Source organism: Sceloporus undulatus, chromosome 4, assembly GCF_019175285.1.
Source record: "Sceloporus undulatus isolate JIND9_A2432 ecotype Alabama chromosome 4, SceUnd_v1.1, whole genome shotgun sequence".
In the NCBI taxonomy this organism is placed as follows: Eukaryota; Metazoa; Chordata; class Lepidosauria; order Squamata; family Phrynosomatidae; genus Sceloporus; species Sceloporus undulatus.
Window position 1 is genome coordinate 58,398,546 of NC_056525.1, and position 13,799 is coordinate 58,412,344.

Below are 13,799 nucleotides of genomic sequence, written 5' to 3' on the forward strand. Positions count from 1 at the left end.
TCAGAGAGCTCTGGTGTTCAAATAAACTACAATTTCCAGGATTTCCTAGCATTGAGCTAGGGCAATTAAAGTGGTCTCAAACTGGATTATTTCTGCAGTATGTTTTTGACCAAGCTCTCAGGATGGTGAAAAATCAAGATGATTTTATTTTTGAAAACAGGCCAACAATTTTCAGCCTGGAAATATTTTTATGGCCTTCTTTAGGGGCCGTTAATTCTATGCTGTATTGTAGAATTGTTGTGATAAGGCTGTCCTTGATGTACATTTAAGAAACTGGAATAGTATCATGCTCTGCCTCCTACTACACAACAGTCAGTTGCCAAGCATAAACTTTGGAGATGCTCTTTAGAATCCTGCAGGATGATTATAAAATTGTAATGTATTATTTTGTCCCTGTACACATTTATTTTGCTTAATACGCATTTTTTTTAAAAAAAAAACTAAGATAATTTATATGTAATTTGATTCATGCACATATAATTGATTTGTAAATTACAATGTCTCTTTTGTTAGAATTACTGTTATCTATGTTTTGTTCTCTTGTAACAGGGCCTGAAGAAGGCATAAATGTCAACATACATTTTTTAAGAATAAAATAATCTCTTTTTTTAACATCATGAGACACTGTATCTTTTTCCCATTATGCTCTCTCTGTACCAATGGTGTTGGACTGCACTGGGGTTGGAGTGGATTCCTCATTTTGCTATGAAAATGATAAGCTCCCCCAGCTCAGATTGCAGGCCACTTGTGCTCTTCTTCAGTGAGTTCCCTGGGCAGCTTACAAAGAAGCAAAACTACAATAAAAACTATTGAAAATGACCAGTAGCTGAAAGAAGACATTAACCTGAGATAATGGCCTGTTACAGACAGCCAAAATAAAGCTGCTTCGAGTCACAGTGGAGGTATGGCGTTTCAATGATGCATGCATCTTAAGAGTCCAGAAGTCGCACCAAAGCCACACTCCAGCTTGGAGCGTGGCTTTGGTGTGGCTTCTGGACTCTTAGGACGCATGCATCATTGAAACACCATACCTCCACTGTGACTCGAAGCAGCTTTATTTTGGCTGTCTGTAACAGGCCAATAAGACCATCTTCACTGAAGAAAAGGTTATCTTGAAAAAGATCAATTCATCTTTCCCATTTTTCTATTTGGGCCTTAATATTAACATGCAGTTTTCACAGCTGTTTACTTCCAACTCTGTTTTTCTATTTGCCTGCTGAATTCCCAAACATTTTGCTCTTTTGTTGCTCAGTTAGAAACCTAGGTTCCCACTTCCCCCCTTTTATACTATAGGCTGCCTCCAGTTATTTATACTTTCCTTTTGTTTATTTTTAACCAGTAATTTTTCCATATGCAATAAGCTGCATTTCTATGCACTTTACAGACAGTGGCGGGTCACAGTTAAGGTGACAACTACAGCCTTATTTAGGAATTTGAAATCTGTGCTAGTGAAATTGTGAAGGAGCCAGGAGTACAGTGTTAGCCTTCCCCACAACTTAAAAATTTGCCAGTCAACAATGTTGCCCCCAGCAGCCAATGTGATTGATACATTCTGAAGCCACATTTACATCACAAGGTTCTCTCCATAACACTGCAGATCGTAAATAACTGGGTTTCCTGTTCTGTGGGGCATCCCTAGGGCTGCATGGGCTGTACTACATGACACTCTATCAGACACAAACATCTGCATTATTGCAGAAACAGGCTGTGCTGTTCACTTGCGTCTCTTTAAAAGGATAAAGAGATTGTGTGAGTGGGCTGAGGCTCAGTGGGAGGAGAAAGGAGAGGCCCCAGGTTTTAAAAAAGTTAAATTTTAATCTTTCTTAAATTTTGATTTTTTTTAAAAAATTATTCTCCTAAAAATTTCTTAAGATCATCATATCTTACTAGATTTTCACCTGAACCACATAAAACTGTGTACATGTAAATACATTTAGGATCTGTATATATGGTGATTTAAAGGTATAATTTTAATTTTGCTAGTAGTTTATGTCCCCATTGTTACCACTACATTCAGTGATACAAACGAGTTATGATTTATGAGTAACATTAGCATAAAAAATATTACTAATGATTCTATATGGTGTGGTGTGGGAGGTCAATGGTGGGGTGACACCTTGAGTTACCGTACCGGGTGAAGCCCACGCTAATGATGCCAACCCTAGTGATGCCACTGTCTCTTCCCATGGAGGAAATTCTACATGTGCTGAAGTGGCACATTGAGTAGACGCATGTCAGCACATGCACTGCTATTGTAGGTCAGGGTTAACCATGTGTATTCCCACTGGCCCTTTCATATACTGAGTAATGAATACTGGAGCACGTCTCATTTCAGCTGATTATAGCCCCCAGATGGCAGGCTCTTAGTGCCATTGGTCAAAAGACATTGCATAGGGATTCTCCTATATTACTTCATAGAGATCTGGTGAAAAGAAAAAATAATGGAGGAATTGAGGGTAAAACATGGGACAATTACAAGTCAGACACTGTTATCTGCTCCCCTCACCTTACGTCTATGAATGAAGCAAGGCCATTCTTCCACAAAAGTTCAAAGAACACCAAGGGGTAAATAGACCAGCACTAAATGCTGGCATCAGGATGGAGTGGGGATGTGGTGACCGCACGTGTGGGCGGGGCTGGGGTAGCTGGCTGCATGCTGACTGCCCTTTCTAAGCTCCTCCCTTCGGAGTCAACAGTAAGCGGCAACAAACTTACAGTCACTTTGCAGGAAAACTGAATTTTAATAACAATAACTCTCCAAAGTCACAACGCACCAACACCGTGGTCCCTTCTGGGCCCTTTACACAACAACCAGTCCCAAAAGTGTATAAACAAAGTCTCTTCCTCTTTCAGCCGAGTTCCTTTGCGGCTGTGCTCCGCCCCGAGGGTCTTCCACCTGAATGCTTCTCCAGGGGTTCTAGCTCGGCCTTCTCTTTGTCTCGGGGCTCTGGCCCAGTCTGCCACTGCTCTCCTTTAGGGTCCCACCAAGCACCCTCTAGTGGGTCTTCCCTCCTAAGAGCCCAACTCTCGGCGTCTGGGAAAGGAAAATCCCCTTCCACCCACGGGTCTCGCAGAGAAACCTCCTTGTGAGGTCCCTTTCGTCGACCACCCGACCGTCTCTGTAATAGGGCAGGCACCCCGTCTCTTGAGGGCTTTCGTTTTACCTCCTCTCTCCCTTCTCCGACCGCAACTCCCCGTCCTCCTCTTCCGCCACGTGTTCCTCTCCCCGCACGCCTCTCTCCTCCTCTTATTCCCTCTAGACTCACCCCTCCTCCTTCTGACTCCACCTCTTGCCCCTCCTGCTCCACCTGACCCTCATTAGCCCCTTCAGCCCTCTCTCTTAAGGGTCCTCCCTCACTACAGCACGCCAGCCACCCCGCCTACTCCCCGATGCTGGTGTCATGCTGCACGCCTAACTTCATGGCGGGCAGCGTCATGCCATTTCTTTGGTGCAGCATTTAGACGTGCTGTGCCAAAGAATTGGCAAAAAGTCACTGCTGCAGTGGCAAGGGCAGTTTTTTGCTACTCTAAAAAGAAACGTGATTTTTTAGAATGGCAAACTGCTGGATTGGGGCCATGACGTGTGGTTGCTGCTGCCCTGATCAGTGCTGAAAGGAACACTGGGATGCCTCTCTATCAGGTGGTCTGCTTTGCCCCCAAGTCCTTCTCTGCCCCTTTACGCCTTTGATTGTGTACTCTGCTGCTAATAGTTCCAAGCTGAATATTATTAAAAGGACTGATAAATTGTTGTTTTATTGCACTGCCATTTTGAAAAATCAACAGAATTTGCACATGGGGGAGGGAGGGGAGATGGAAAAAAATTGAGATTTTATGTTATGGGTGAAACAGGATTTTCCTCATTTCAAATTGTTCTGTGCACTGTATGGGGAAGTCTGGAAAGCCAACTTGCAACTGCTCCTAACAAGCAATTAAGATTTTACAGTCCACATCTTCTAGAAGGTACTGTGAGAATAATAACTTTAGCAATGATTTCGCTTGTGATTATAGTGGCAAAAATTGGAAAGATGTTCAATCAAAGGAACTGCAATGGTGATCTGATTTGTTTTGTATGATGGGTGTAAACACACTGAAAAATGTATATGTATACTTGTTGTGTGTCTTCAAAACATTTCTGACTCATAGCAATCCTACACTGACATTATCACTGACAATCCTACACTTGCCAATTATCATTGGAAAGATTTGTTCAGAGAGGTTTTGCCTTTGCCTTCCTCTGAGGCTGTGTGACTTGCCCAAAGTCACGCAGTGGCTTTCCATGACTGAGCAGGTTGCAGATAAACAACTGAAAGACAATTATCCAACAAGCAAGAAAATTTAACACAATTGCAGATCTCCCTCTTTCATTATCATTTTGTAATTCCCCAATTACCTACAATTGCATACTGCATATATGAATACAATATCTCAGATATTAAACTTTTCCTTGAAGCCCAATCATTTTTACCAGTTTAGAAAAATCCTTTCTGGGCATTTAAAAGGACTAAAATGAGAAACAACAGAGAAACTGGAAGTACTACCATGCTTTTTGTTGTGAGGCTCTTTTCTCACAACAACTGTGTGTTTATTAATACCTATGTAAAATGCCACTGCAAATGCTTTTTTTAAACGTACAACTGAGAAGCCCACAAAAGTAAGCTTTATTGTATGGACAGATTGATCTGTGCATATGACTGTATATGTGATAACTCTCTAACCCTGGGGACTAGGGATGGGACCTACTGCCATAAGAGCAGGGACTTATTTTTCTGTAATGAGAAGGCCGAAGGTGAATTTGTGTGTGTTTTTTTCTTGGTTTTAAAATCTCATTTCCACTGCTCTGCAGACTTGCTCAAATCACTCGGAAAGTCCCTAGAGGGCTTCATGGTTGTTTCACTCCCTCTCTCCTTTCCTTCTGTTATTCCAGCAGTGCTGCCTGCCAAGCACGGTTACGATTATTGTTCTTTTTGTTAAAAGGACTTCCATCCTCCTTATTTATTTTCTGATGGAAAAGGGCATGGTCTCATAATCTCCATTTATAGACAATCAGTTCCTGCCATAATTTCATCTTCAGAAATGGAGAGTGTTTTCCACCCTCCTGCACAGAGATAGGCATAACCCAAAACCTGCACACCTGCCAGTGAGACATAAACAGTCTTCCATCTCCATCTTCAGAATGGAAGCTTTAATGTAGACCTCATGGTTACAGCAAAGTATCTGACTTCTAGACTCTTCTGTTTCTTCTGATGAACTATTTCAGGATGAAAACTTGAAAGCTTGTTATCTTTTTGCAGGGTATAAAGGTATTACTGTTGTTGCGTGCTTTCAAGTCATTTCTGACTTAGGGCAACACTAACGTGAACCTATCATGAGGTTTTCTTGGCAGAATTTGCTTAGAGGGGGTTTGCCTTTGCTTTCCTCTGAGGCTCAGAGAGTGTGACTAATAAAGGTACTGTTAACTGCCATCAAGTCGACTTCCACTTATGGTGACCTCAGAGTCACTATGAATCTGAGTGACTCAAGGGCAGCTAACAATAACAAGTAGGAGACCTCCAAGCCACCTTATCCTCAACAGCCTTACTCAAGTCTCACAGGCTCAGAGCTGTGGCTTCTCTGAAGGAGTGTATCCATCTGGAATGCAGTCTTCATGTTTTCCTATTTCCCTTGACCATAGCAAGCATTATTGTTTTTTCTATTGAGTCAGGTTAGTCATTTTCGCCTCTAGGGAGAGTTCTGGTTTGATTTGCTCTAGGATCCATTTGTTTGTCTTTTTAGAAGTCCACTGTATAAGCAAGTATTATCCAACTATAAATTTTGTTTCTATCCATGCCCAGCATTGTTACCTTTGTCTTCTTATTTTCAGCAGGAGCAGGAGCAGAAAATTTTAACTTGATTGAGGTATAACTGGGATCTGTTATTCTTACTGATACAGAAGTGTAGTACTGACCTTAGTCATCTTTCATTCCACATTCGTGTTACTCTCAATTCCAGAACTTGGAAATGGAAGTGAGAATGAGAACACTGTGAGTGTGGAGTAGAAAACCCAGGATGCTTAACTCCAAATGAAAACAAAAACATGGAGTTCTGTCACTCTTCGCTCAACGTTTAAAACTTCTAAAGCATTTTGGAATTGCTTGCTGCTAAAAACCATCCTTGCAAAAGAAGCAAAATAACATTTGCCCCTCAGGGACACAAAAAATTAGCTAAAGGGTGGGCATTCAGAACAGTTGTCCTTAAAAGCTGAATGACAATGCATAAAAAAGCCACAATTTGAGGTATTATTTCCTTTAGATTTCTGCACTGGCAGTTCATTCACTCTGATAACAAGCTGTCAAGGAAACAAGATGGGGAATGTTATGACCTATTATTCAAGTACTTCTTGAGTTAGAATTCCACCCCCATTTTAATTCAGCAACTCTTGCTTTGGTAAAATATTTTTTAATTCTATTACAGTCAGCCCTCCATATCCAAGGATTCCTTATTCAGGGATTCAACCATCCACAGCTTGAAAATATTTGAAAATATATATGAATTCCAAAAAGCAAAGCCTGAATTGCCATTTTATATAAGGGGCACCATTTCACTATGCAATTATATTTAATGGAATTATAGCATCTACAGATTTGTGTATCCATGAAGGGTTCGAACCAAACCCCAGTAGATACCACGGGCCCACTGAATTATTCTATTAAGTTGGTTGTGTAACCCCCTCCCCCAAAATCACATTACTGCCCCTTGTTAGGGCAAAAAAGTGATCTAGAAATGATTGACTGAATGAACACAAACAAATGATCTATAGCATCCCCATAGTAAGAGGAGTATCATCTCTGACGGTTTCAGCTGTCTGGATGTAACACTAGCATCCTGCTCATACCGCTTTCAGTTCAGTGAGATTGATCTTCCACCTTTTACCTTCATTCTTTCTGTTGTTGAGCTGATTGAACTGCTCTGTAAACTCTGCCAGTGATTCCTCGATAGTCTCCGTCCGGGGAACCGAAAGAGAAAAACGCCGCTTAAAATTTTTCATCTTGTTCATTGTATCCTGTACACCAAGATAGCAGCAGGATCTGGTGGGAAGAAAAAGGAAAATGATGAAACTCAGTTACTCTATTCATGAACAATTCATATAGATTGGGGTTGGGCCTTATTACATATCTGGTGCAAAGGATATACTTTTCCTTGGCCTGAGTTCAACTAAAAGTGACAGCAGCAATTCTATGATTTTAGACAAAGGACTATCTTGATTGTTATTAGGGATGGAAATACTTATGTACTCAACTATAAGTCAATCTCATGTATCAGTTGAGGTCAACTTTTTGGGCCCAAATTTAGGATATTTATATATCTCATGGATGCGTCGAGGTTCAGATGTAAGAAGGAAGCCTGGCTGGGGAGAGGTTGCGGGGCAATCAATTGCCTTTCCTAGCCTCTCCTCAGCTGGACTTTCCTCAGTGGAGGGAGCTCAGCTGGGGAGAGGCTACAGTGCAATTGATCGCCTTTCCCAGCTGGCTTTCCCCCATGAAGTTAGCTCAGCTGGGTTGTCCTTTGGCTCGTACCATATTAATATGTGTATAAGTTGGCCCAGTTTTTTGAGGTCAATTTTTGACCTAAATTTCTTGACTTATAGACGAGTATATAGGGTAATGTTCAAAAATATTTGAAGAATGAATCATCACAATTTAGGATTCATTGTGTGCAAAATTTACACATTTCCCCCCCACAGAAAACAGTATTTTCAGAACAGGAAAGAGTATTCCTCACCCCTGGAAAATAGTGTTTCTGACAGAAATACATTATTATCATCTGCACACAAAAAAAATCCTGCATTGAAAATGCTGGGCAGTTTAACGGCGTTATCACAGCAGGTAGAAAAATGCTAAAATTGTTCATTGCTTCTATTGAGAACTAATTTAGCAGACATGTACATCCCTCATTGTTATAGGGCTGCCACAGTAGTCCTATGCTGAGGTTGAGTAGGATTGATCATATTCTAAAACATGGCAAGGAAATAGATTCCACAGTTTATTCTCCAAAAATGGTTCAACAGATTGATCTGGCACTTAACAGTTCAGCAGAGATTGGTTTGAAGGTGGTCTGCACCCATTCTGAAGCAAAAACAGGAAATAGTTTTATTAAACAGGAGTTTAAAATTCAAGGAGTGCTCACTGTGGATTGTCTAACCAAGTCCCCCTACTTGGTTTCAAATAGTTGTCAAATGGTAAAAAAAAAAAACCAGTACCCCTGACTAAAATCTCAAAAAGGGAGTCTCAGGAGGAAAAGTCATTCTCCACAACAACAAGGAAGGTATTCTGTTCATACAAATGATACCTCACTTGAATTATTGCTTCCTAATTTGAAGAAACCAGCTGACAACACTCTTTGAGTACTTACAGATATGACATGAGCTAAGCTCCCAAATGCATAATAATAATAATAATAATAATAATAATAATAATAATAATAGGTTTTATTTATATACCGCCCAATCACTGGGAATCCGAGCGGTTTTCACTGGGAATCAATGGTTGCATAGACATAACAAAATAAATCCATGGTGTCATTTATTGAAATCTAGTTCATTCTGTGATTTATAAACAAGCCTATTGTGTGATTTATAAACTAAACATAGGTTGTGAAACCTAAAACAACAGATTTTGGCCACCACTTGGAGATACTACTCTTGATGATGATTATTATTTTATTCATTTCCTACAGTTTCTCCAATATTGAGATTCAAAATGGTTTACAGGATATTAAAACCAGAACAAATTGAAAACATATTTAAAAATCAGTAAAAATGCATACACCTCTTTTTCAATTAAATAATTTGAAGCATTATTTGTAAAAAAATTTAAAAATTCATTAAAAACAGGATATAAAAGCAAAACAACACAGCATTAAAAGCTCATTTCAGACAATTCCCCAAAGCCTACTGGAATAGGATTTTTCACATGCTGGTGGCAAGAAACTGAGGAGGGAGCCATCCTAGGGAAGGATTTGTCTGTGAGTAGCCACTAAGAAGGGTGACTTTGGGTAAGTCACACTCTCTCAGCCTCAGAGGATGGCAATGGCAAACCCCCTCTGAAGAAACTTGCCAAGGCTCACAATAGGTTTGCCTTAGGGTCGCCATAAGTTAGAAACAAGTTGAAGGCACACAATAACAACAACCTCATGTGAAGGGTGAGGAGAGAGTCTGCTATATGTAGAGAGGCTCCATTTACTCTAGTGTTCTGGACTGCATGAAGAGCACCCATGGATATAGGATGCTCTCTTCTTCAGAAAGCCATCTTCCATGCATGGAGTGATGATAGGAGGGTGACAAGGCTAGAAAGCTCCCCTCCTCAAGTATTTACTCCACCTAGTTCTTGAACACCATGAGAGATGATTTAAGCATTAAGAATTAAGCATTTCTGAGCTCATCTCTCAGTTTCCTTTCAGATTGCCCACATTCTAATCAGGCCACTTTTGTTGTCCTTTACCTGAGGAGTGATTCATTCTAAAAACAAGAACAGATGGTTACTGTCTGCAGCGTCAAACTGGTTCTGTCCTTTCTTACTTTTCCGGGCTAAAATTTAACCTTAAATCAACAGCAAGATGGATTCTCAGGTATTTGGGAATGGCTATATGGCAAAGCTAGGATTTTTCTTGGAACAAAAGCCCTTTCCCCTGTGGTTTCTTCTAACTTTATGATTTTGCAAGAGAGGGGCATCACCAAAACACTCACATTTCAACATTATCTACTAGCTGGTTGGACGTTATTGTACATCAAATGCTGAAGCAGGGGGTACACACATTTTCTTTTTTCAAGGGGTTTCATTCTACCAGGAATTAATAGCTGATGAGGCTGAATCTAGTTGTAGGCAGAGCCAGAACCAAAAGCAGTATGGGGATAACTGTTTTCTTTTTCTTTCTGACAATCCTTTCCTCCCCCTCAGTGTCATATTCTTGGCTGAGAGCAGGAAGGAAGACAGAGGTACTTGACAGGCTTTTGAAATTAGATCAAGAATATATACAAAATTTGGTTGAGAGTTACAGGTTCCTACTTTAGAAGAGTAACACAAAATCACATTGGCAGATCTTTTGAGAGACAGCTGTATAGATTTTGCAGCGTGGGTTAATAAGGTGAATAATAACCATGGCCTGCCAAGTTATTTGACACCCAAGGCAAAACAAAAGCAAAAACAAAAACAAACAAAACAAAACTTGAATGTACCTCTCCTTGACAGCAAAAATACAGCATTAGTAAATAAATTGAATCACAGTCCATAGGTCCCTTTTCCACGACTCTTTAAATCATATGCCTGAGGTGACTGCCTCACTTTGCCTAGTAGCAGGACCAGCCTCTTTTATTTCAGCTCTTATGCGGTTATTTGGCAGCCTTTGGATGGAAAAGCAACTTCTCAGTGGAAATAAGATTGTTAGAATAAGACAATCAAAAACTGTACATCTTGTGCCTCTGTTAATTAACTTTGGTTTCACAGGAATATTTCAGCTGCTAATTAGCAGATGTATCCAGGGCAGTGAAGATCAAGCTGATTGAAATCTGTGTCCAGGCACATTCTCCCCCATATATATGCTATAATAATAATAATAACCAACAACAATAACAACAACAACAACATGTGTCAATCAAACTAACAAAAATAAAAAGCAACTATACACAGAATACGCCAGGTGTTGAGATCTAAACTACAAGTGGGGTGGTCATTCAACTATCACCATTTAACAAAAAAAGAAAGCATAACCCAAAGAAAGAGGACACCAGTTTGCATAAAGCTTAAGTATGCTACTTTGCATATATAGATGAAACTTAAGAAATAATTCATGTCATTGAGATAGAAATTCAATGCATGACAGTATGATAGGGAAGACTGAGACCTGGTGAACCATGCAACCATTTTATCAGCTGTCCAGATATTGTTCTCAGGCACTTTCGAAGTCTGAACCAGACAAGAACTAGACAAGATCCTGAAGTGTAAAGATATAACACTAACACTAAAGTTAGGATCATCTGAGCCATTATACAGATATGAAAGCTGGCCAGTGAAGAAAAGTAGATAGGAAGAAAAGAATTCCATTTGAGATGTGGTGCTGGAGAAGAGTGCACAGCCAAAGGGACAAACAAATGGGTCCCTGAACAGATCCAGTGTGAACTCTCCCTGGAAGCCAAGATGACTAAATTGGGGCTGTCATACTTTGGTCACATCATGAAAAGGCATGGCTAATAAAAGGCAATAATGCTAGAAAAGGTGGAAGGCAGCAGGAAGAGAACTGCGCATCAGATGGTTAGACTCAATCAGGGAGTTCATGGTGCTGAACCTGTAGGACCTAAGCAGAGTGGTTGAGGATCAGGGATCTTGATGTCTCATTCACAGGGTCACCATGAGTCAAGGTTGACTTGAAGGGAGTTAACAATAAATAACAACAACCTTTGAAGCTGCTGCTCTCCCGTCCTATTGTTCTTTATCAAAAGACCAGACCTGGATCTGATAGCCCTTCAAAGAGAGGACGCTTCTCTGTAAAGCAGGAAACATGGATACCGTAAGCACAGGTCCTGTAACAATGTTATTTTATCATTTTTCTGCATAATATTATCATACAGTGTTAATGATTTTATTATTTTTGATTGTTACGCAGAATTATATGAAGAGAGGGTGGGTCTGAAGGAAATCAGGCAAGCAAAGAGGATGCTTTCAGACAGTCTCACACTAATTGGGAAAATGGATGTCAGGGCTGCATCACGGAGGTAACATTCCTAGACACAGTAAATGACGGTGCACTGGAAGAGTTGTCATGGGAACTGAACACACAGAAACCGACCCTGGACATAATCCTGACTGGTGCCAAGAACCTAGTGTGAGATTTGTTATCAAACTAATGCAGATAGCAATCTCAGTGATATGAAATTCAGTATATGTTTAATGTTTTCAAGCTCCAGTCATAATTAACTTCAAATTAAATGTCTAACATAATAAAGAAAAAAAATGAGAGGATTAAAAGGAAGAGTCGATATGCAAATGTCTTCAGAACACATCGTGATTATTTAAAACCACATTATATAAGAGATATAGAATGTATGTCACAAGTTAAAAAAGATGCAACTAAGTCTAATCAAATATTAGCATGGTTAATGAGTTGAGTCAAGGAAGCTATAAAAAAGCACAGAAGTATCTCTTCAATAGTGGAAGAGTTGTCCAAATGAGGACGAGTGCTGATGAAACAATTGTTGACAATATAGCAAGCCAAAATAAAAAGTGGAAATTGAGTAACATATTGCTAAAAGCGCAGACATGAAACAGCAAATATTTCTATAAATATCTCTGCAGGAAGCAAGCAAGGGACTTACCAGTGAAACTGCCTGTCAGTACACTCAGGTCAGACAAAAGAGAATCCTTCTTCAAACAATGTATTACTAATTTATGAAATTTGCTGCCAAATAGATTAAATGGCTTTAAAGGTGAACACAACAAATGCACAAGGGAGAAATCCGTTAAACGATACTGGTCATGGCAGATAAACAGGACAGGATCAGAGGGAATATGTTGGTGGGCTTTCTAGTCATTTTGGCCCACAGGACACATTTTGAATATTTTTAATAAGGGTGCTAAGGCACAACCCTCCTCAAGCAACCAAGGGCTGATCCTCTCTGCTTCTGTGTAAGTGCTTTCTCCACTTTTGTTCACACACCATATCATCAAACATACAAAAGGGATAACCATGTTAATCCTCTAGCAAAAACAGCTGAAGTGCCACAGGACCAACATGTTATAATAACATGAGTTTATGAGAAGCTTATCATTAGATGCCTGGAATACTAGCCAGAAATTCAGGTATATATGAATACATGGAATTGGAGTGTGATATATATGTCTGCCTATCCATCAATCTGTCTTCTGGGTGATATCAAAAACTTTGAAGGAGATCTGCTAATGCCTATGCATACAGATTTGGAGCATACACTTCATTAAATTGACTGAGATTGTTTCCAAAGCATATGAAAGTGAAAACCTTTTCAGCCTCAAGGACTAGTTCTATTTGTCCAACTGCTAAGATGTACACACCTGCAGTGTGCACACATTATGGTTTATTTCCAATGAAATTATCTTCCTTCACTCCACTGGTTCTTGCAGCTGCTCAGCAATGTTGATGCAACCTGACAGAGCCGACCCTTAGGGAGTTGTTGATAAAAATGTATGCTGCTGGAAACAGATTTACTTCATTTTACTTTTCTTACATTTTTTTATCTCCCTATCTCTCTCCCCTACATAAATTATATCCAGTTTGATTTCTATGGGGACTATTTTGCTTTAATTTCATCCTTAGCTGCTGTTTCTAGTTTAATTACTCCTTATTTTTCCGTTTTTGCACTTTCTTTAGGAAATGATTCTATTATGCACCTTGCAGTATGCTGATCATGTTGAGAAGGGAATCTGTTATTTAAAAAAACACAACAGCACTAGGAATAAACTGTATTGGATAAAGAAGCTATAGCATGACTGAAGATAAAATAATAGATGTTGAACCAAACCTCCACATCTGATTGCATGTATTTGCTGGGATGAGGAAAAGTTGAAGAACATTTCTATTCTTCAGGCTCTGAAGATGTGCTTGAAAGTCTTTTGAGCAAAAAAGGCAAAACCAGAACTGAGTAGGACTCAGGACTTCCCAGTTGTTAGGACCTATAGCTCTCTCTGTTATACTATATTTCTGTTCAGAAAGGATAGAAGAAATTTATCCTGACTCCTGAAATCATTCAACAGCAGTTATTAAATGGCCCATCCAAGAAAGACATGTGAGCCCCA

General features: G+C 39.8%; 1 protein-coding gene across 2 annotated transcripts in view; it reads right to left on the reverse strand.

Moving 5' to 3' along the window:
• The window catches only part of CDK18 (cyclin dependent kinase 18), a 129,506-nt gene that overhangs the window by 38,234 nt on the left and 77,473 nt on the right, over window positions 1–13,799 (reverse strand). For both annotated transcript variants that reach the window (XR_006103711.1, XM_042465428.1), the window contains exon 2: window positions 6,910–7,064. Coding sequence is in view for 1 of the 2 variants with exons in the window: in XM_042465428.1 (XP_042321362.1) it covers window positions 6,910–7,033 (124 nt within the window). In the remaining variant the exon portion in view is untranslated. The remainder of the gene's footprint in view (window positions 1–6,909; window positions 7,065–13,799) is intronic.